The 24852-nt window shown below is 39.0% G+C and overlaps 1 protein-coding gene across 1 annotated transcript; it reads left to right on the plus strand.

Annotated features, from left to right (window-relative positions):
- Nucleotides 1-4895: 4895 nt before the first annotated feature.
- Nucleotides 4896-11533, plus strand: spry4 (sprouty homolog 4 (Drosophila)). Its single transcript, XM_028031527.1, has 2 exons — nucleotides 4896-5145; nucleotides 7232-11533. The coding sequence occupies exon 2, from the start codon at nucleotides 7283-7285 to the stop codon at nucleotides 8426-8428; it is 1146 nt and encodes a 381-aa protein (XP_027887328.1). The 5' UTR covers nucleotides 4896-5145; nucleotides 7232-7282; the 3' UTR covers nucleotides 8429-11533.
- Nucleotides 11534-24852: the final 13319 nt, after the last annotated feature.

The raw sequence follows: 24852 nt of genomic DNA on the forward strand, positions 1-24852 counted from the left end.
GAAGTTTACATACATTTCCGTAGCTAGCATTGCCTTTGACCTGTCAAACCTTTTGGGTTTCTTTCAATTAGCTTCTCAAAATGGTTTGCTGGAGTTCTGGCTCATTCCTCCTGACAGAACTGGCATAAGTGTATCACGTTTGTAGGCCTTCTCGCTTACACACAGCTTTTTGGATTTGCCTACAAATTCTCTACAGGATTTAGATCAGGACTTTGTGATGACACTATATAAGAAAAAGTGAAGAAAATGTGGGTTAATCGCAACTGATATCATCATGACATTATGTAACAATAACATTCCACAGCTGTATTTGTTTTAACAGCTGAAATGAACAGACCGCTCAGGTTATCACTGCAGAATCAGAGCTATGAAAACCCATTTCCTTTTACTTTCCTTTGACATAGAAAATAATGGTTATGCAAAGCTACTAAACCCACCCAATCAGATCTAAGGATCTAATTAAAAATACTTCTAAAACCAGATTTATTCATTTTTTACTTAAACTGCCTCTGAAGAAACTAGAAACTCTATTATAACAGCTGTTGGAGAGGTTAAATCTTTTCCTTTTGAAATTACTGACTTTTCCAAAGTGTTCTGCCAAAAATATGTGGCTCTCACTAATATATAATCACATATGTGGTGTATTTTTTTTTTAATCTAAAAGGATTAGGAGGTAAACTGGACTGAAAAAATAACTTGGTCTGGTGCTAACACTAACTTCACAAGAAAGAAAGGAAAGTAAGAGTTCAGAAAAAGGAGATTACAGGAATCCTTTAAAACTCTGAATGTCCATAAGGCTTTTTTTTGTTTGTTTTAGGGGTGAAAATAATAAAATGTGAGACACTGTAAACAAACAACTTGTTGCCCTAAAACTTCTCTGGGAAGTTTCATTTTATCTTTACCTTTTTTTTCACAGGATTCTTTTTCACTAAGTCAATTAGATCTAATGTATCCTATTATGGTGCAATAAGGGCAGGCCAAAGCCATCAAAACTCTTTATTTTGATGGATGTGGACACACAGACTCACACAGTCACACAGACGCCCCCCTTCCTCCTCCTCTCACAACACATTTCTTCTGGCTCCAGAGCACAAACACACGGCCTGGTCAGGCAGGCAGCGAGGAAGGAAGTCTGTATTTGAAGAGTGGAGCTACCTGGCATCATGGTCAAGTTCTGCATCTCAGTATAGTCTTTTTTATCCTCTTGGAAGTTAAACTGTAATTTTATTTGTTCATTTTGTTATCACTGGTTGTGACGTTGATGATGGATGCAGCTGATTTAGTGTTTATTATAATATATCCACCCAGCTGCATCAAAATCAAAATGGATCAAATACTATTTATCCCCAATATAATGCTTTTATTTATTAATTTATGTTATTAATTTTTTATGACTTTTGTGACTATACATACACTTTTTGCAATTATAACCTTTAGTACATCCATTATTTTAACTAACATTATGCAACTTGCGTCTAACTTTTTAAAAATTTCTCAAAATTGTTCCACAAATTCACTTCCTTCAGAAAACAGAAAACATCTCTCAGACTCCTCACACCCTGCCCACCATCTCTCGGAGCTTCTTTCCGGTCACAGATGTTAAAAGATGTTAAAAAGTGCTCAACACCAGGCTCTTGAACAGTTCTAAAACAAGGTAGATATCACTCAAACAATGGCATTTATTCAATTTAGGTTTATCTTTGTTTACAAATCTGCTGGCATTTTAACCTGATAGTGAGTCTACTGTACCAAAATACCAAAATACCTTACTGTACATTCTGTGGTGTTTTTCTGCCTCATAGTTTTACAGTATTCTAGGTTTTGTGTTACAGTTGTGACTTGATTTTTTCTTGAAATGTTATTTTCGCAGTAAGACAGGAAGCACACAGGCTCGCTGACCTGCTGTGAGATGCATTTTAACAGCTCTAAATTAAAAAGAAAAACAAGATCAGGCACTGCAAGTGTCCTACACACATGTTAATTGGTGAGAAATGTGTATTGTGAAGCATCAAGGGAGGAGGATAAATGATGGGCTTACCTGCAAAAGGAAGCTTTTGATAAGCTGTCACTGTCATTTACATTTTCACCCTGTGCTCACACATGAATAAACTCACAGACTGAACCGTTATCAGCCTTTCTTGGGCTTTTAGCTGTTTGAAACAATCAAAAAAATAAAAGATGGACAAGCCCAGACACCAAAACTACTATCTAGTATCTAGCTGTTTACAGTTAGTGTGAGACGTTTGTAGAATAGGCATTTTCTAAAAAACCAAGAAAGAAAGAAATATTTTTATGTTCAAATATGAAAAATAATTTTGTCACATTTACTTTGATGAGAGAAATGCAAATTATTGGTAGATTCATCAATCTGTTTCGGAGCCAGATGGGGCTGTCCGTTACAATCGGAGCCTCACAGCAGTAGCCAGCAGATGTGGCTGCGGGTGAGGCTGGGAGGAAGGACTCCAGAGAGAGGGAGAGAGAGAGCTGGACCTTCCCTTCTGTGCGTGTCTACCCAGATGATCACACCGCTGAGAAATCTACAATCCAACAAGCACTTCATTTTGGCCGTGCCTGAGAGCCACACAGCTGCAAAAGAAAATCTGAACATATCCACAGTACATCTTTGTGCATCTCTGCACATCTGTGTGTCAGGAGACAGAAAAAGAAATGGAGACAGAAATGCAAAAGGATGATAGACAGGGGTCCAAGGGCCTGGGGTGGGGGGGGATTTATACGGCAGTTTGTTTTCGTACAGTGCATCTTCTAAATATTTTTTGTTGTTGGTGATTGAACATTTTTCTATTAGCAGTTCAGTCCCAGATTCAGCTGTTTTCCAAAGTAATTGTGTGTAAAGTAGGCTTACCATGGTTCACAATATTACCTCAGATTGTAAGCCACATTTTCATAAAGCATAAAGAAAACATGTAGGATGGCCTTTTATTTTCCCACAGTGCTTCCTGCTTGGTTTTATTTTCTTGAATTGTTTTTGAAGCTATGCAGTCATTTGTTGTGTTTTGCATCTCTAACTACATATTTTCAGTTAACTGATTCAAACAAATAATTTCCTTTGGTCATATGTAGCAACTTTTGAAGCTGTACTAACACTATCAAAAAATTAAGACAATGATGGCTTGCACACTCAGCCGCCAACAATTCAATTGAATAACCATGACATGTTATTCAAAATATTAGTCACTCTAATAACTGTAAAAAAGAAAAGAAAAATAGCAGGTTGTGCAGCTCATATTTACATCCTTGTAATGCGTTCCCCTCTTAGAATTACAAATGTTGTTTTATTTAGATTTTCTGAACCGTTCACACTATGAAACATGGCAGTGGCAGCATTGTGCTTTAAGGCTGTTTTTCTTTTCCAGGGTGGAAGAAAAGCTATTAGGCTTTGAGTCTTGGGTGGAGGTTTGGGTGGAGGTGTCGGTGAACATACAGTCTGAAGTGTACAAAGTCAGTATAAAGAGATAACCCAGAACACTGCAGTGAAACCTTTCTACAAACTTCTCCATCAGGAATAGTTTGTTTGAATGCAGCTCTTTTCAGATTTTTCTTAAAAAATGAAAACCAAGAATATTTTTTCTCCTACTTCACCACATTGGTTTATACAGGAAACACATTATATATATATATATATATATATATATATATATATATATATATAGTGTATATTCTGGTGGAACTGTGTGGAGGAGATCTGCTCTGTCGGGTTGAAGGAGAGCTTCCACTTCATCCTCCACTTTGAAATTTACTTTCATTTACCATTCCATCCAGTCTGAAACTAGAATAATTTTCATTCCTTCCTTTTTTTTCTTCCCTTATCTTCACTCCGGCTTTGTTCAAAAACAATAATCCCAATTTGGCGGTGTGGTGGCTGCCATGACGATGCGTGCAAACGGATAATGGGGCAACTGTTAACCTTTGACTGGTTAAAAGCCCCAAGCTGAGTGGGAGAGGGGGGCGAGAAGGGGGCTAGGGACACACACACTCACGCCCACCCCCGCACACAGACACACATTATGTCACAGAGAGAAAGGAAATTCACACTCATTTCCTCCGTGTGGTTTCGGTACAAATCAACAACATCCTGTCCTTTTGTGAATCCTGCCTGCCCTCATGCTGGTTTGCGTTTCACACACACACACACACACACACACACGCCGACGCGTGCACGCACACACTCTCCTCACCACCGCCTGTTTTTCTTACACTACAGTGGAAGCTGTATAGTCATACCTCACATTGTTGCAGAGGAAGGAAGGACACGTCCTTGCTCGCAATAAATGACTTTAGATAGAACAGGAACCCATGAGGGGAGCGGCTATTATTCGGGCTAATCCAGTTTAGCCATGTGGCCTCTGGCATCTTCACATGCTTGTCAATAAAATGTGTCTTAAAATTGAACAACCACCTTCAGATGTCCTGTTTTTACTTAAAACCGACTTCTACTGATTCAGATAAATACTTGGAAAAACATATTTTTGGCCACTCGTCTACTTACAATTACCCGCTGGAAATAAATATTATTGAATTCATCTCTATTTGACGTTTTTTAAAGCATGATGATTAATTTGAAAGTCGAACCTATATGTAAATCAGTAATGACATTGTCCTTGTCACCAAAAAAAGCCCCCACCCCTCTTTTTTCCTCACGCACAAACGCACACGCCTGATTCGCCATTTCTTCCCATTCATAAAAATCCGGGCTTCGCGCGTGCGCAGTGCAATTCGGTGTCCTCCCCATTCATAAAAATGTAACCTCCGCATTTCAAGCCCTCCCCGACTCGTTCTTCCCTCCCATTCAGAAAAAATAAATGAAAAAACGGAGGCATCTGCACAGCGCCGTCCCCCTTTTTCCTCTCCTCTACCCTCCCATTCATAAAAACTCACTTCCCTCCCCCTCGGTGGTTGCAACATCATATCCACAGCTCTGCGTCCTCGATCGCAGTCGCCTTTTTAATGCACCAAGCCAGCAGAGGGAAAAGCGCTGAAAGAGCCGCTCGCCTTTCCTTTTGGAGTTAACGTCTTTGGAAATACTTAACGCACCACCCGCCATCAATCTCCGAGTGGACTATAGAGAGACCTGCGCGCAGACGTCGAGCGTAACGAAGAGATGAGAATTGCGTCCTGATATCAACGGTAAGTGATGTTTTCTCTGTGTTACATGTTTAGAAGTCGTGATCCAGCGACAGCAAAGCCTGGCTTGTTTCAGATCCACTGCTCTAACTTAGCCACCTCAGTCCGTCGGATCTTGTAAAGGCGCGACATGGTTCTCCTGAGTAACGTCCTTTTTTCCTTTTTTTTTTTTAAGAAACTGACTCAGAGCCTGTTTGCGTATTTAAGTCAATATTTAACCACCGGTTTTAGGAGCAAACGCGAGATTAAGGCGAAGGAGAGAGAGGGAAGCGAATACCGTGCAGATGTGCACTTCTGCATCTATCACGATTATGACGTCTTTTAAATTTGCTAAATTTTCGCTCCCTGTGTTTAAAAATGAGGCTTCGTGTTCAGTCGCGTCTGTCCTTCTCGCTCTGCAGAGAGCACCACGTCGCTTAAGTCCTTTTCCAATCACCCTTTTCACCTTCGCTTCACGTTACGCGTCTGATAATACATTTGTTATTATTGTGCATTATTATATTACTTTATTAAGAATTTGGAATTGCAACGTCCGCATTTGTTGCTATGTGCGATTGTGGAACACAGTGATCAGCTTTCTTTAAAACCTTTGTAATTTTTAAGTTAGTTGCAAAATAAGATTGAAAATGCCGAGTACTTATAAGCAATAAGCACGCTATTTGAGTACACGGAACGGCCGCCTCCGGTTTTATGACTCAGTCCATTCACATTTCCAAGGGAGCAACGCGCGCGCGCACCCCCACACGCACACACACATGCGCACACACACACATTCACCAACACGTACGCACTTGCACACACATAGTTCCGGCTTGGAGCTCATAATGGTCTAGATTTTTGACTATCACAAGCGCTCGCGCCTTTGCCAGCAATGTCGCAACAGGTTTCACAACAAGCCAGACTTTTTTTCAGACCCTTTAGAGGGAGGCGAATAACATGATCGGGGGGTACAGCTACAGGAGCATAACAGTGTGAAGCAAAGACACATTTTCTGATAAAAACAGCAGATCAGTGTGCCAACTATATGGCTGACATAATAGCAGGCAGCAGAGATGTAGGTTAGTGCAAATCGTTCTTGCTCTTGCTCTATTTCTACGTCCATCAGTTATCAGTGGGGGTCTACCTGACGTGGAGCACTCATGGAGGAAATGGATGCAGCTGATTTCACTGAGCATAAATGGAGCGCACTGATTCATCGCTCTTACGCTGCCTGCAGCACAGCAGGTCCCATTCATAAAAACACCTGCTGGTTCATAAAATCAGCCCCATTCACAAATTCCGAGACTGATCATTTTCTCTGATTCGGATTTGTGGTTGTAAAGTGTGCTAAGGAATTACATCACTACATTATGAAAGCTGAAGGAGTTATTGATAAGCGGGTCTACATGACCTAAATTCTTGCCTTCAGTTCTGCTTTCTTCTCCTCCCTACCTTGTTTTGCATCTTTGAGTCTTTTGCATGCAAGTCCTGCTCTGTGGTGCTCTCTGCTTTTTTGTAAGAGAGAGGACGAGAGTCCAACTTCTATTGTGCTAATGTCAAAGTTAGAAGACATGGGGTTCAGACTAAAGGTCCTTTCGGTATCCATTTTAAAAATCACCATAGGTTGCAAGCTTAACAACCAGAAAATGTTATATAACAAAACCTTAAGAATATTTCTAGCTGCAGTTGTTCCATTTGAAGTAAACAAATTGCAACTTGTATGACAAATGTCTTGTATACATGAAACCTGGGGGGTGAATTAGAAGCTACTGATTCACTTTGACATAGCATCCTGATCAGACACCAATATTGAGTGTAAAGAAGTTGCACAAAGGTAAAAAAAACTTTACTTCAGTACTTTGATCATTTTTTCCTGCATAAAGCAATAGCATATTTAATTTTCAGCAACCCTATGGGAGGTTGCATTGAAGAGCATAACAGTCATCAATCCAACTTTTGTCAACTGTTATCTTTGTAGATTTGAGACATTGCATCACCTCTTGTATAAAATACTTAGAACCTACTCCTTATAAGTTTCAGTGTGAATAAATAGCATCATGGAAGCCCTGGTTGCTTGTTTTAACAGAATATCTTGTATCTGTTTTTGCAGCATCACTAAATGCTGCTTTAATGTGAAGACGTGCAAGGCACCAGCCGACACATGGAGTCCAGGGTTCCCCACCACATTCCCGGAGTGTCTTCTTCCCTTATCTCTCAGCCTTTGCTGGACAGTCGAGTGCCCTATGGTCGTCTTCAGCATCCTCTCACCATTTACCCCATTGACCAGATAAAGTCATCACATGTGGAGAATGACTACATCGACAGTCCAGCTGTTGTGGCTCAGCAGCCTGTGAGCCAGAAGTCTGCAAACCGAAGAATCACCTGGCTTGGTCAGAATCAGGAGGCCTTCCTTGGGGCCAACCATAATCATCACCACAATCACCAACATCAGCTCCATCAGCACGGCCGGTGTGAGCCTCACCCTCACCCGGACACCACCACCCACCCCTGGATTTCCTTCAGTGGCAGGCCCAGTTCTATTAGCAGCAGCAGCAGTACCTCTTCCGATCAGCGGCTGTTGGACCATGCAGCACCGACGCCAACGGTGGATCACCACCCAAACTCAAACCATCACCAGGGCCTCATCAACACCGTCGCAACCCGAACTCCTGGTTGTTTCTCTTCCTCTGAATCTAAAGTCCTGACCTCCTCTTCATCTGCTTCCTCTTGCTCCTCTTCCTCAAAATCACTTGACCTCAAGTCTGCAAAGGTTCCTGCTGGAGGCATGTGCTCCACTGGGGTTCAACAAGGACTGGTGCTTATCCCTTCCTCTCCAACCGAAAAGAAGCACCTGTTTGTCTGCGAGCACTGTGGGAAGTGTCGATGCACTGAGTGCACTCTCCCCCGAGCCTTACCCTCCTGTTGGGTCTGCAACCAGGAGTGCCTGTGCTCGGCTCAGAGCCTGGTAGACACAGCCACCTGCATGTGCTTAGTCAAAGGGATCTTCTACCACTGCACCGAGGACGAGGATGACGAGGGCTCCTGTGCCGACAAGCCCTGCTCATGTTCACAAGCCAACTGCTGTGCACGCTGGTCTTTTATGGCCGCCCTCTCTGTCGTCTTGCCATGCCTAATTTGCTACCTACCAGCTACGGGACTGGCCAAGCTGGGACAGAAGTGTTATGACAATATTAGCAGGCCTGGCTGTCGCTGCAAGAACTCGCAGGCTGGCATGAGCATCCCTGTCAGTAAAAATGGAGGGGTTGAATCTAACGTTGGGGCAGAAAAGCAGCAGCAGGGGTCATGATAGTGGACTCAACTAGCTGGCCGTGGCCTTGCAAGAAAATGGACAGGACCCCACTTGTTTGGTTAATATGGACTGGACAAGGCAAAACAACCCCATTAAACCATCATATTTATCTGCTGGAACATGACTATTAAAACAATGGTACTTAAACGGTTTCTTAACCTATGTTTGATAGCATGGATGATTAAAATGGGCCATTTAAAAGTGGAACAGCTAACATGTTTGGTGAGAGATTTGTTTTCATGTTCTATAACGGTGACGATAAGAAGAGACCAGATTGTGTGGTCTTGTGTCTGGGTTTTAAAGAAAATGGCTGAAGGCACAAAGTCGTACCTCTCTGCTGCTCAATATTTTCCAGCTATTTTTTGTAATGCCAAGTAAACAGAAACTGGTTTCTGATCTTAAGATTTCAAAAGGTATTCAACCCCAGCCATCTAGAAAAGCACAGCCCAGTGTCAATCAGGAAAGCAAATGGTTAACTGTTGAATACTGTGGCTTTTATGATGGGCCATTACAAGAGACAACTTCTTCTCAAAAGTGATTTTCACCATCTTTTAATTTTGCAGTTATGCTAAATGAGGCTAGCTTGGTAACATTTATCTCTAGATTGTTATTTGAACAGGGGGATCTGTGAAAGCAACCCTTTTTAGACCTAATATAACAGTAATTTTCCATATTTCTTTCAACTTTTCGTGTGCTACAAGTGAGAATCAATTTACAGTTGTTTTTTTTATTCATTTTATGGCTGGTAAAGCTAGGACCTTCTGAAATATTTTGAATGCTGTTCACTGCTCCACCTAAGATGTAATGCATGTCACGATCTGCATGCTCTAGTCTAATGGTTAACCACCGTGCTAGAAGTGGATTTGTGGTAGAGAAACATGTAAAAAAAAAAAAAAAAGATTTAAAAGGAAAAAAAACAACCAACCTTCTCAGGGATTGTTATACAATAATCTCCTCTTGAACTTGGCCTACTGCATGTTGAATTTTAAAACTGCCTACAAGAGCCTGGTCTGCTTCCTCTTTGCACAAAAACGGCAAAGAAACATTTAAGAGGCGAAAGAGGCAATAGTGAATAATTTAAAACACGCAAGCTAAGTCAGAGGCAAATGGGCCATAGAACTTTTTTTTTTCCAAAGGAGAGGGATGCAGGTGAAGAGGGTCAAGCTGAAGGTAAAGGGGAAGAGAAAGGGATTAGAAAAAGTTATTGTGTTTGTATCCAGTCAGCCTTTGTCAATATCAAACCTGCCACTTGCACAACCTTGTTTTTAGGACCCCTCTTAAAGGATGTACTAAAGCACAGTATTAACCACCTAAGCAATCTTGTATTACTTTGGCCTTCACTACATTTACTCCACACACACACATACACCCATCCACCTCTACGCACATCTGTGTCTTCATGAAAGTCAAATCAGTATGCTGCATAGCTGATTGTGTGAAATAGTCTCTCTTTTACTATTCTATTTTTGTGAATTGCATGATGTTCTTAGGAATTTGCCAAAGGATGCTATTATACAGTAGCATGTTTTCACAGTCTAAGTGACCACAGTTGTTATGACGCCCTTTTGCCAAATAGTTAACAGTGGCAGGTTGTTAAAGGTGAATTGCCCTTTAATACAGGTGGTTGTTTCCATTTGGCATCATGGCATATTTGCTTTGTGGCTCCATAACCCACAAGTTGGACCCTTATCTTCCACTAGGTTACCTAACTTTGCTCATACTTGTATTTGGCTTTTTGCACAAAGCTAATATCATTCAAAAAAATAGCGGAGCAGGAAAATCCACATGTGGTTCTTGGTATTGAATGTACGAGGCAACATTTCAAAAAACCTAGCAATTCAGTCTGAGATAGGTGCCAAAACTGAGAGCGAATGTGTGCCTGGGGGGAGGTGGGGCAGCAAAAATCACAAATGTTTTGACTATATATTTAGTAATAGAGCTATGAAGGTGAAATGTTATTTGCTGTAAATAGTTTCACAACATTTGTGTTCTTTAGAAGAGACTTTTAAATGTCCTCGGAAGATTGCATGGTACATTATAACCACAATTCAGTACAAACTATATAGAGACTATATTAGATATATATTTTGAGGGTAAGAATAAGATGTTTTTGAGGAAAATGAGTGCAGTAGAAGGAGGCTTCGAGAAACAAAATGACTTTATACCACTTGCACTTGATTTAGAAAAGTGTGCCCGGCAATAATAAAGAAGTAGAAAAAAAATCTCCTGCTGATTATGCTATCCACGGCTCATTAGCAGTCGAGAGGCTAAGCTAATTCTCTCTCCGAGTCCTAAAGACATTGGATTCATTGAATCCACACTGCGAACACAGTCTACCCTGATCAACCCATTCCCTGCTCCTTTTTTCATTCATGCATTTCTTCCTTCCTTTCTTCCGTGGGAAATAGTCCAACAAACACCCCTGGCCTGCCTTGATTGACAAACACAGCTGCTGTTCATAAACTTGTCATACCACAGAGACAGAAGAGACACACACGTCTGATACTCTCACCCCTCTTGCTTTCTTGATGTTTTTTACCCTCTTGTCACCTTTGTTTTTACCTGGAGTTGTGTTGATCTTTATCACCGGTTGGACCTCTTTCTTTTCAACAATTGCTGCCTTTCTTTGTAGATCTTTTTACTATTATGTGCTCAATGGCCTGTTCAAGGTGTGAAAAAAAATCACCAACAACTATATTGAAATGAAATCTGTAGTTTATTTTGAGTTCTACACACCAATGTCACCTGGTTTATATTTTTCACATAAAAGGAAAACTATCATACAGTTGCTACTCCACTCCTTTGTAGCTTTCCAATGACATTGTTGGGGTTTAAGAAATGAGATTTGTGCTTTTTTGTTGGTTTGTTTGTTTAGATATTACAAAAAGAAAAAAATTCTCATATAAAAGGTTCCCTTTATAGATATATTTATTTTGAAGTTCTATTTTATATAGTATTTATTTAGATGCCAACTTTTTGTTTGTGAAGAAAGCTTATGTTGAAATGGAATGTACATTGACAATGGAAATATATATTGTTAAATATACTTGGCTGTTGTGTTGCTTTTTTGTACTACACAAATAAAGAATAAGTAGAAAGGTAGTTCAGGATTTTCTTTAACAAAGTTTTGTTTAAAGTTTATTAGAAATTCATAGAACCTTTTTGCCATATTCAATTGTTATAAATCCAACTAGTTCTAGAAGCTAAAGAAAGACCAAACCTGACATATGCAGCTTAAACAAAATTTATTTTCAAGTACATCAAGGCAGTTTGTAGATGTCCTATTTTGTGGACCTTTAAACCACTATGTTTATATTGAGTGCTTGTTACAGAGAAGCAGGTGATTTTTATGATACCTGCAGGGTGGAGGCTTTGTGTAAAACACATATAGAGACCAGAACAGATAAAGTGATTGCAGTCAAAAGTAAAGGAATTGTAAAGAGCAAAACATGTTACAATAGAAGATTTTTTATTTATTTATACATTGCCTTACTTTCTGGCAGTCACTCTAACCAGAAATGCTTTATGTTTCATTTTCGGCACTTGTTTCAGGCAGAATGATTGTTGGTGCAACAACATCTTTTCCATTTCCTTTCAAATTTTCAGCAATTTCCACTGTGACATTTGCATAATTTCCACAGTGCAAATGTCAAACGTTAAAGGTTAATAAAATACTATTTCCACAGATTGCTATAACATTTTTGAGAGAGTTGTTTTAAGAAGGCAAAGTTTCCCTTTGGTCTTGACCATTTTCTACCTGAGAGCTTCTCAGATTAGTTGCTAGTTTCTTAGACCAGCTGTTATCATCTCAAAGTAGTTATTGAATTTTTATTTTACAAATTGAGACATTTAGCTTCTCAGATTAGCATTTATCTTATTAGATTGGCCTCAATGTTCTGGACCAACTGATCTGGATTCATGTTAAATGAAAATGTCAGAAGACTTGATAACTAGCCAAAAGTGACATTTACTAGCTGTTAGCTTTTCAGATTAAATGTTAGCTTCTCAGATGTGTTGTCAGCTAAGCTTCTCAGACTAGCCGTTAGCTTCAATTATTAGCAAGTTGTTAGCTTTTACTACAAGCCATTGGTATCTGAAACTAGCTTTTAGCTTCTGAAAATAGCCACTAGAAGATCAGACTAGCCATAAGCTACTCTGACAAACCAATGGCTTCTTGGACCAGCCATTAGTTTTGCAGATAAGCCATTAGATTGTTGAACTCGCCTACAGCTTCACAGACTACCCGGTAGCTTTCCAGGGTAGCCAGAAGATTAACCAGAAGGTCTGACAGAGATTCAAAATCTCTAACACATTGGAGATCTGGTCAATGTGCAAATAACAATAAACAGAAACACAAATGAAATAAAAAATTGACTAACTCAATAATGACCAGCTATTTGTTTTAGTTTAACAACCTTTCATCTATCATTCCATGAAAGTGATAAAGAAATGCTGTTTTTGCCAAATGAAAAGAAGAGGTCAAGAGTATTATCTATACTGAAGATATTAGCTGCTAATAAACCTTTAACAGAACCTCAATCGAAAAATCCTAAGCTATCTCTTTCATTAAAACCTGTTTAATTTGAGAATAGGAACAGACAAAACTTTTGCCAATAAGGCTTTTCTTTCCATTAATCATTTTGCTGTAAAACCTTTAAGGACTTAAGTTCCTTTGCATTATCACACTGCCTTCCTGAGCTTGCCCTTCCTGTTGCTCAATAAGCCACCCACCATAAAACACTCACAGGGCCCTAAAGGCCAAAATAAACTGAGCAACCTTAAACAGAAAGAAAACATTACATAACAGGAGATAATCCACAGACTTCCTCCGGACTATGTAACCTGAGACTTGAGCTGCTTACCTGGCCACTTCATATCAGAATTTAAACTCCACAGCTGCTATTCCTGTGCGTGTGTGTGTGTGTGTGTTTGCCTTGCAGGTTAGAATAACTTCCTCAAAATTTATAGGGGTGGTCTGTTCTAATTGGGATGTGTAACATTCCTCTCCCCCCAAAGCACCACCTTATGAAGCCAGCATACACTCAAAAACCTTCCTGTCACACACAAACACACACTGCCATCACCTCCTACCCCCCCGCCCTTCTCAAGCCCACCTGCACTGCTGCTGCCTTGGGGGCGTTTCTCCTCCTACTCTCATCCACTCTTTCTTCCAACTCCCAACTGTTGGATTCTGTACTTTGTGTATTTTCTGGGTGTTTACCCGAATGAGCCTTGGAGAGGAGAATGGAACAAATGAACAAGAAGAAAAGAGAATAGAAGGTTGCCTTTCAGAATCATATAAAGAACATCTTTCCGCTGCGAAAGCCCTGCAGGCGCTGTGGTGTCTGCTCCAACAGGTGAGATCAGAGACCAACCTGCCTGTTTACCTGCCGGTCTGTCAGCACCACCTGGGCTGACACACACACACACAACACACACACACAACCACAAACACCTGCATTTGACTTCCTCCACACCTACATTGTCATCTCCACCCTAACAAGCATCATACATATCATCAACACAGGAAGCTTCAGCACAGGCAGGTGGAGCAGAAACCATTTATTATCAGCTGCCATTGTGGCAGACTGGATTTACAGAGGAACCAGTCCTGCCTCGGTAGGAAAGTGTGGATGCACATAATCATTTGCACACTTTGGAAATCAGAGGATAGCACAAGATCACTGAAAGCTTTAAAGTTTTTTTCTTACATGTTGATCACATTTGCTACATTTGCTGCAACACAGTAGCTTCTGTCACACACAAACATGTTTCTGTGTAACAGAATGTGCAATGTGCAAACATTAACTTTTGTCGAGACAAAGGCTATTACACTGATTTACTTACATTTGACATCAAAATAATCATCTGTTAGAAAAAAGTTTTATAATTAACAAGTCAGAGCTGAACTGTAGCTAAATGTTCTTACCAGTTTAACATCTAGTCTACTTTCATATGTACTTGCTTGCTTGTTTCTTTAAATAATTACCTTTGCATGTCAATTTGTTTACCTATTTTCTTAGTTTCTTGCTTACCCATGATTCTTCTATTTATTCCTTTAGTTATTTTCTTACCTATTTGTTTGATTGGCTTCTTTACGTATTTACTTACCTACTTGTTTCTTTACTTATTTATCCTTTTACTAACTTATCACACATGCTTACTCACAGATAACTTACCTGTTTGTTTCTGTAGTTATTTATTTAATTGCTGAGCCATTTTTTACTTTTCTTTTTTCTTTAGTTTTTTACAATGTTTCAGTCCCACTGAAAACAAAAGCTGGACTGCTATAAAGCAACATCCAGGTGAAACAATCAGACTCAACCCCTCCCACATTTGTCTACTTATCTGCTGTGTTTTACAACAGGCAGAACTTGTAAGATTAAATTTCCCCAGATCTGTGTGTGTCACCTGATATGGCAACTCAACTCAAATTTGCATAAAAGTAGCAAACAATAATCTACTACTGGGAGGATGTGAGGCAAGTGCTCTGCTGTAATTGATGGTTCGTCTTAGCCGGTATCTGAACCTGTTTGAGACGATGTTTGATGTTTTGAAATGCAAACTGTAGTTTTTAACTCTCTTCCATTTACATGCTCAACTAAATCCCCTGCAGTTTCTCTTTATGAGATACCAGTTAACAAAAATGTCATTTTCACATCTGGTATAGCACTTAAGCCAAACCCCTTGCACCCCTGACAAGCCCCAGATACAGTTTGAAGACACACATTTTGCTGTCTCTCTTCCTGTGCTCAGTAGTTCTGTGGTCTGCAAAATACAGTCAATAAACTCCAGGCTGAAAGAGTCTGTACCAATATTGTTTAGATTTAGGTAAATCAACAATAGTGAGAATAACCTATAACCACGTAAAAATGTAACTTTTTTTTAACTTTAATTTTGTCCAACTTAACTGATGTGATTTGGGGTTACAGTTACAGTTAGGCTTCCTATTCTAAGCCAATGTTTTATGTTTCCACTAAACATTAACATGTTTTATGGTTGATTCAGGCAAATGTTCACATATAAAACCTTGTACCGATCTGCAAGGATGCATGCTCACATGGTTCACAAATAGCAAGTGCATTGCTGTCTGAAAATGGATCCACTGACATTTAGACTCCATAATGAGGTCGCTTCCTATCACGCACACATGAGCGCACACGCACACACAATCCATACAAACATTCAGCCTTCTCCTCCCTATCCGCTGAGGAATTCAAAAGTAAAGTGAAGCAAAGTATGACAGGATGGCTTCAACACACATTTCAACACTTGAAAAGTTTCCGGTGTAGTGAGTTCATGGGACAGGATGAAAAGGATGAGTCTGTCCAGGATCTTGAGAGAATCTCTCCTGAAATGCACAGAGCAAATGCTTTTTTTTCATACAACTGGATATGTAGTTGGATCCAGTTAACATACAATATATAGAAAGCTACATGGCCCTTTTCAATCAAAACTGAAAAATATATTTTTAGTCAAGTACCCCCCGACACGGGCAAAACATTTTTGGAATAAAAAAGAGGTACAGTGCTGTAAATACCCTGTAAATACTGAATATAAAATTCAGTGCATGAACACACATTTATATTTTATTGAACTTTTTACAAAATAATTTTTCCCAAGACTTATTATGAGGAGCCTAATGATTTTTTAAAGATATTTTGAAAAGCTTCACGTACCCCCTGCAGTACCTCCACGTACCCCCAGGGGTACGCGTACCCCCATTTGAGAACCACTGAACTAGACCTCTGAAGGTCTAGTTCAGGTGTAGTCAAGAATTTTCTTTATGATATTTTAGACAATATTTTCTATATTATTTTTAATTAGAAGTGTGCCTTAAACACATCCCCATATATTCCTCCATGTATGTAAAATAGTTTGAATGACCTTCGAGGCTATTCTTTCCCAAATTGCATAAAATATATGTAAACTTGTAGACTAAAAGATATAATGAAAGATATAATTTGTTCTAGGTAATGTATTTAAATAACTGGTGTCAACTGTAATTTTTTGTCTTGAATTTGACAAGTAAACCATGGCCCAACACACTTCCCATGGACTTTGAGGACCAAGGAAGCAAAAGAAGAAGAAAGGACAGATTAGTCAGAAGTTTAAGGACCACAGTTGTTTGCCTTCCAGCAAGTCAACAGGGCAGTCAGCCTGTCCACCATGAAACCACTCACCCAGCCAGCAAACAAGCCAACCGCTTCATTTCATTCAGTGGGGCCACTGGCATGGGACCAAGTAATGCCACCAAACAAAGAGCTACTGTCTTGCATCACTTCCCTTCGGAGAGGCCAACCAGGCCACAGCCTGTTATCACCAGGCGCTGCCAATCTGAAACACACCAAGGCCTCCACCACAGCGGCCTCTTTGCTGCATCCTGTTTCAAGCCTTCTTCCATTATATTACAGTGGTATAAACCCCATACCCACAGGGAGGGTCTTATTTCAGTTTCAAGATTGTCAACAGAAAGGGCAGCACACAAATAGGAAAACAAATTTAACTCATCTGACAACATTTTCAATTGAATTTTAGACAACCCCCAACAAAGCAGATTCCCATATGGTTTTAAATTCACTGAAGCATATATTTTGCAAAAATGTTATTTGATATATATATATACATATATATATAACTGAGTATTGAATTTTGGACAAAAGTGTAAAATCACAAGCTTGTTATCCATTTTTTTAGTCAGTCAGTATTCATTAGCCTGGCTATTACCTTCCAATGAATTTTCACTCAACTCAATTCCCCGAGTAGAACTGAAGATTTAATGAAAAAATATCAACTAAGACAAAAACCATGGGAGCACAGGGAGCCAGAGGAGAACAAGAACATCAGAAACAAACAAAAGCACAATGAGGATGAGTAGGGAGCAGGATTTAACAGGAGGAACCAGCATAGAGAAATGACATGGAAGTGAATAAATACTGGCGGTGTGAATGCTGGAACAATCGACCAGGCTAATTGATTAGCAGGTAGCAGGTATGAGGGGAGAGAGCAGAAGGCAGGCTGAGGAGGAGCATTTACGCTGAACTTAAATTACACCTATATGAATTTTGTTTAATCTTTAAATTACGTCTGAAGGCCCTAAATTTACTTTTGGTGGTTTCAGCTTAACATTGTATCCTAATAGGTTGGGTGAGTTTATGGCTGTAAAGTCACCAAATTGTGAAAATGTTCCAGAGGTCTAAATACAATAAATTTGGACATTTGAGGTCTGCACAGACATATTTAAATTATTTTATTCTTCTCAAGACAATTTTATTCTGCTGTGAATGAATTATTTTCTTATAGCTGAAGCTAAGGAGGAAATGTTTGGAATCTTAATGGGCAGCTTTGCCCGTCTGTCTTGATAAGTATTCAGCCAGTGTAGTTTGATACTTCCTTCTATGCCACAACCTCTGTGTGTGTGTGGGGGGGTATGTTTGTGTGTGTGTGTGTGTGTGTGTGTGTGTGTGTGTGGGCGTGGGTGTGTATGTCTGTTTTCAACAGGCCTGGTGACTGCCTAAAGGGGTGGGTGGAGGGGTGGACATGAGTAAAGACACAATTGCATTCCTTTCAGATCCTCCTCTAAAAGAAAACACACACAAACATACGCCCGCATCTACAGAAATTAGCTCGGAATAACACACATATGCACTCCTTTTCTCTCCTCTTTCTGAAAAAACAGGAGTAAGAGGGCACCCACCCTCCCACCTCTCTTGAAGGCACTGGATGGGCCAAAACTGGGTTGACCAAACTTGGCTTCCGACCCCAGAGCAATGACACGCCCCTTTGGCGGTGGGCTGCATTGCATTCCTGGTGAGAGCATTGTCAAAGCCAAGCACTTCCTCTGGAGCACGGCCAGCTGCATAGCAATAACATTTCGTACATTTATCTATTGGCTTTAGACATTCAACCCCTCACACTGACAGAAAACAGTCACAAAAATGCACATGCACAAGGCAGAAACTTTGTGCTGCGCATGCACGTCTGCACGTTCCCCCAAGAGAGGATTGCAAAACATTGTTTTGGTTCACATCTGTTCTCGTATCTCTGGCCTTCCTCCTTCCAGTCAAAATGTCTGTGTTCAATATATTTTTTTTTTGTTCTTGTTGTTTAACTGACCTCCACATGTATTGGGGCACTGCAGGTATTGTGTCATCTTTACTGTTATACATACACTGACTGAAAAACCTAATACACATTGAAAACACCTACTACTTCTTACTTAGTAAGTAAATATAATTCATGGTCTGCATTTCTGATCAAATATTTTAGCTTTGCCTTATTACTTGGAGCAAACATGAAACGACACACTAATTTCAGTATGAATAAATTTAAGAATTGTTCTAGAACACAGTTTCTTCCTTCTGGGATGAATTGTTCTTCATCCAGAAGCATCTTCTTAGACGAAAACACTGACAAAGCTGTTGCTACCATTAACTTTGTTTACTGTATTTTTCATTCCTTTCCATAGAAAACACAACTTTCTTGAGTACTTTTGTGTTTAGTTGAGTTTATTCTTTGAATGTTGGGTTTGACAAATGAGCAAAAGGAGAAAATAGAAACGTATAAATCATGACTGAAGAAAATATAAATTAATATTTTTTGTCTCAGTGGAAAGTTAGATTCGGAAGCACAATGTTGTCAGTGACATTTTATTTAGAAGATTTATATGCAACTAAATATTTCTCAAAAGACAAATACACAAACTGTAATTGCATGGTTAAACATTTAATTTTATTTAAGAGAGTAAATGGTAAAAGTTAGTATTTCAGTGTGATTGAACTAGTCGGAATTTGTCAAATTGGCTGGACAAATTCCAACTAATTGGACATAAATAAATTAACATACTTCTACTCTTCTCCAGGTCTCAATACCCCAAAAAGGCTCGCTTTCCTTCACACAGCTTGAAGTGATGCACTAACACATTAAATCTCATTCTTTTTTTCTTTTTTTTGTCTGTCTGTGTTCCAGATTCTCTTTTGTCAAGATAAACAAAAACGAAGCCAAGCACACAGAAAGAGGCTCTTGCATAACAGGTATGACTTCACAGGAAGTAAGGGCCGCTGTGCTTGTTTGTTTTGTTTGATGTGTGAAGATGTGTGCATAGCAAATTATATTCAGCACTATAAAGCTCTATAAAAACATTTTATGATTTAAACTTAATGTGCATACTTGTGTGAGAGTTCACTTGTGTTAAGTCTTGCAGTTTGCATTAAGGCTTTGTTGTTGTACACAGCAGGACAGGACACATGAGGACAAATTGATCTCCAGTTTGACTTCTGGATTTCAGCTTCCTGTGTGAGCTGATGCAACTTTCCAGCATATGTCCCACACATAAAGCTCAAAATAAATTGTTCTGCAAGATCTTCAGGGGAGACCATTCTCACTTTCATTTTAAATGTTATGGGCATTGTGTAATCTCACATGCTTACTTTTATTTTTTACATTAGTTTGAGTTATGACCAGTTGTTGTAATGCATACAAAAGCATTTCAGAAAATACCAATGGCCCATTTCCTAAATTTGCTAAATGCAAATAATAAGTTGCTAGATAAATTATTAGTGCAAAAGGCCAAATTAATGTGATATCTTTATTGGCAAAAGATTATGCAACTTCAGCTGGAGTCTAAACTTCACAATGAAATTCTGTCTTTGAAAGGAAAAATTAAATAAATGCGCTGTGATGTGGTGGTTTTTCGAAATATATGAAATATATGTACTTTGCAGAACTGTAATGGAAATACTTTTATTGAATCACACTAGTTATGTCATCAACTACTGGTGAAAACCACAAAGAAGAAGACAGGAAATCGTCTTCTTCATCATTTGTAGTTAGTTTTTGTGTTTAATTGGACAATGTGCAGTTGCCTCCAACAGAGTTCTCTTAGCATTGCACAGTTCATAAAAAATTGTGTCACTTGAACATGTTGAATCCATAGCGCTTCTGCAAAATCACCAACTACAATTTCCCCAAAAACGCTGCATGAGTAAGCCACTCCCAAATAGGCGGGGCTTGTCACTCCAACACCTGAATAAAACGCCGACATCTCCTCTGATGCCTGAGAGATGATGAGCGCTAGCAGCAGGGCTGAATTATGATCTCATGTTACTATTTACATACGTTGCTGCTATGATTTTTAATGATTTATTGCATGAACAAGCTTATTCATGCACAATTTTAATAAAAAATGTTATTTAATATAAACGCAGCAATTGCAAGATTATGTTTTTTGACAAAGATTTAAGTATATTTGTAATGGAAGCACACCAACCATTTCTGAACAACCTTCACCGCTGAAGGAAGCAGTACAGCAAAACCTTGTGAACCAATGCAGTTTTCACATATCAAAGTCCTCTTCCACAGGCAGCTGTTGTAAATGCTTTACTCTCTAATGTTGCTTCTCCTCCCTGTTAACTTACATTTGATTACATCGTGAACAACTTCCAAAATCACCATGGCGACCTGAAACCACTCGCCAAGACTTAACATTTCTCACACTGCCGTGTACACATAAGGAAGAAGATCAGGTCAGCAGATATGTGAGAGCTGTGTGCATCTGAGCCTTGTTATGTGCATGTCGGTGTGAGTGTGTGCGTATGAAGGATCTCACGGTGCGCTGTCTTGGCATGTCTCACTACAGTTCAATGTTTCCTTTTAGCTCAGTTGGTGCTCTTGTGTTCCTGTTGGCTGACCTTTTCTCTTCCTGTGAAGTTCCTGTCATGCATGCTCTGCCAAAGGTCACAGGTCTGCGAGATGAAAACTGAGTCTCCAGTTCAAAACCCTTCAGGAAAAAAAGAGAAAAAAAATGCGTCTTAAAAATACTGAACCACACAAATGCAGTAAAATGTAACAGCATAAGATGCTTCTCACTACAAGCAACCTTTTGTTTAACCATCATAAAACAAAAATGCCTTCTACAGACTTGACTAACAAACATAAGAAATAAAATGTCAGTAGTGGGTTTTATATGTAATATGTAATATAAATTTCCAGTTTTTGATACAACATACACCTTTAGTGTCAGGTTGAGGGAACCCAAATGTAGAGAGGCTAAGACAGCAAATTGATTTGAATATTTAATGAAAAAATAAGAACAACAACTTACAAAACAAAATCATTGGAGAGCAGAGGAGAAGCAAAAACTATAAAAATCCAGGAGATAAAGAACAACAGGGAAATTACAGGGAAAGAACAGGATTAGACAGGAGGAGCCAGCAAGAAGTGTGAACAGGAGAATGGTTTAAATACTGTGAGGGTGAATGCTGGAACAAAAGACCTGGGCTGATGAGTTAACAGGCTGCAGGTGTGAGAGCAGACATCAGGCTGAGCAGAGAGAGAGAGAGAAAATGGCACAGGAGGCGAGGGAGAGTACACAAAAGACCAGGGAATGAATCTAACACTAAAGAATGACTAGACCTAAGAAACATAGTTAAAATAGAGAAACAAGGAATAACTAGGGGTAAGAAATAAACATAACTAGAAACACTAAGAAGGACTGAATTAAAGTTAAACCGAAACAAAACTGATCTAATCAAAGAAAGAAGCTAAGGAACACCGAAAAATAAAAAATCAAAGGCAAATCAAATCAAAGCAGCCCAGGTAATAACATTTAGTAAATGTTAGAAACACAAACTTGAATTTGGGGATTTCAGCTCATGTGAATTAAACAGTTAAGACCGACATTATTTATTCTCCTGTCATGTTTAGATTTGAAGAAGTTTTTTTAGTTTTTCCAACACATTTCTTCTAACTGTTACATATTAATGTTTGAAATGACCTGACTTGAATTTGTGGGAGGAGCTAAAGAGAAACCTGCAAAAAGTTGCTCATCTACTATAGAAAGAGTTTGATCCCTGGTGTTTTCTATAGATTATTGAGAAGGACATAAAAATTTGGCATGTCATGTTTCCCCAAGACTGATACTGTTTATATATATTTATATATTTTTTACTAGCTTTTGAAGGAAGTCTGTCCCATTTCCTATCAGAAATAAGCTTCCTTACTAAGTGGTCATTTTAAATCCAAATCTCCATGTATATGAAGTTTGAGTAAGAGACCCAGAAAAGATCAAGCAGAAGCTGTTTTTAACAATAATTATCAAGATGCTTGGGTAGTGAGGTAGAAAGTACGTGGTAATTATTCTGGTTTTACAGAGACATGGAAGAGAGGGAGGTAAACTCAGCCCTCTGTACATGAGGTTGGGGGTGATTTTAAAACCTAATCTTGACTTCTCCAGACTTTCTTCTTGTTTGGATGACCTACCTGTTCAATCGCTGGCCTTAAAGCCTTTCTCCAGTTGATATTTGACTTGTCTGTGTGGGCAGCTGCAGTTATTAGTCCATTTTAATGGGATCCATTTTGGAGCAGGAGCTTCTCTCTAGCTCAGGACCCTCTCAGTTTGCAGTAACTGTAGACAATGTTGTCCCAGCAACGTCCAGCATATAATAAAATTGAGCCTTTTGATCTTTTTCCATCAAAGCTCTGAATTCAGATACCAGTCAATGTATCTTGCTGGAAAGAACTTCTAACAATATGGAGGAGAGGTACAGAATTATAATCAGTCAGGATTAGCTTCCTGACAAAAACTGATGTCTTGAATTGTTTCCAAAAGAAGGAATCTTTTGCAGCTACAAGAAGGGCTTCAGCTGACCCACATATTTTCGTATGTGCACACTGTCATGCACAGACACACAAATGTAGTTGGAGATGTACCAAATTACAAGACATTTTGTGGTAGTAGTGTCCATGAGAAGTGATCTGGCATTTGAAGACCTCTGGCTCTGAAGGCTGTCACTGTGGCTGCATGTGGAAGGGGGGTGAGGAGCTAAGCCAAGGAAGTGGTCGGTCTTACTGAAACGCTTAAAAGCCAGATAATTCGGAAATCCTATTACTCTATCCTGCATGTGTGTCTCTTATTGTAAGAATTACTGGGAACTTGAAAAAATCAGAGAAAGAAGCTATTTTTCAACGGCTGATCTATGTAAATTCTGTTAAGTTTACAATTTATTTTTCTGATTTTCAAATTATGTAAATAAACCCTACCTTTACTTTCCTTCCTCCTCTAATTTTTTATCATAATCTTGTGTTTACTACTCAGGTCAAACTTAGAATTCACTTAAATCAAAATCCAAAGCAATACAATTCCACCACTTTTCAAAGATTCAGTATTGAGTAAACACACTGTATTATAATGAAACAATAAGAAATTTGAGAGCTGTTTACACATTCTTGAGCGTTTACCAGAAGTAAACACCAGCCTGAGGTTTTTAATGGGGAGTAAAGCTAACCACCGTCCAGCAAAAGGAGTTCTTTAACAATAAACAAAGCTTAGCATTAACACCAAAATCTTGTTTGATACAATTGACAGTCACCTTAAGTTAAATGCACTTATTTGTTCTCTTAGATAAACGTGTTTCAAAGTTTTTTACACAGAAAAGGATTTTGTGTTTTCCAATGTTAAACTTGTAGTTGTCCTGATGTTAAGCTTGTCAGCACAGATTTAAATCATGTCTTAAAACCAATAGTTTTAAGTTTAAAGACCTAACATTTATTTAGGTTTAAACTCATTTTTTAAAATTCTAACATTTTTTTTTCTGACTGGAAGACATGCAATTTTGGGGAAGCCTAGTCATTTGAATCTGACAAAATAGCTAGCTTGTTTGCTATCTAGCTACCTTTTATTGTCTAATACTGATGGAAAAATTAGGTGGAGATTTGGAAAGGGAGTGAAAGAAAGAGTAGAAGAGGTAAAGGAATTGGAAAAGAGAAAGAGCGAGGGAACAGAGACAGCGCACCTGCTCTGTGACCTCGGCCCAGACAAAGACACCTCTGTCCTGCGGCACAATGACATCCGGGACACTGTAACTTCCTGTGTCTGGTGGGACAAGCAGACAGCACAGCAAGCCTGCTGTTTGTGCAGCCTGCCTCTATTGACACACACACGCACACACACCCCTTCTCGCACACATACATGCACACATACACAAAGCAGTTGGCTGTAATCAAACTCAAAAGCTTTTTTCAGTGGTCACTCTCACCACAGATGGGCTTTTTTCCGCGTGAGTCCGTGGTGAATTAAAAAAATGATCAAAACTAAATAATATCGACCACAAAATTTCATCTATTTTTCCAAATTGCTTCTGAAAAGAGCAATACATCATTCTCACTTGACTGAAGTAGAAACACATGTGGGTTAGCGGTGGTCAAATGGGATTATTATAGTAATCAGCTTGGAGTGTTTTGTTTTTTTTTGGAATCATATTATCTAATTTTATCACGAATGTTTAGAATTTTTGTTTTATCTGATAAGACACATGAATGTGTAAATTGGAGGAAATAACCATTTATTAGCCTTAGGTTTTTTAATTATGTTGTTACTAATATGAAGTAAAAATAAGACATGAAAAAGGTTTTTGGAAACAGTG

This window comes from Xiphophorus couchianus, chromosome 11, assembly GCF_001444195.1.
Source record: "Xiphophorus couchianus chromosome 11, X_couchianus-1.0, whole genome shotgun sequence".
NCBI classification, from domain to species: Eukaryota; Metazoa; Chordata; class Actinopteri; order Cyprinodontiformes; family Poeciliidae; genus Xiphophorus; species Xiphophorus couchianus.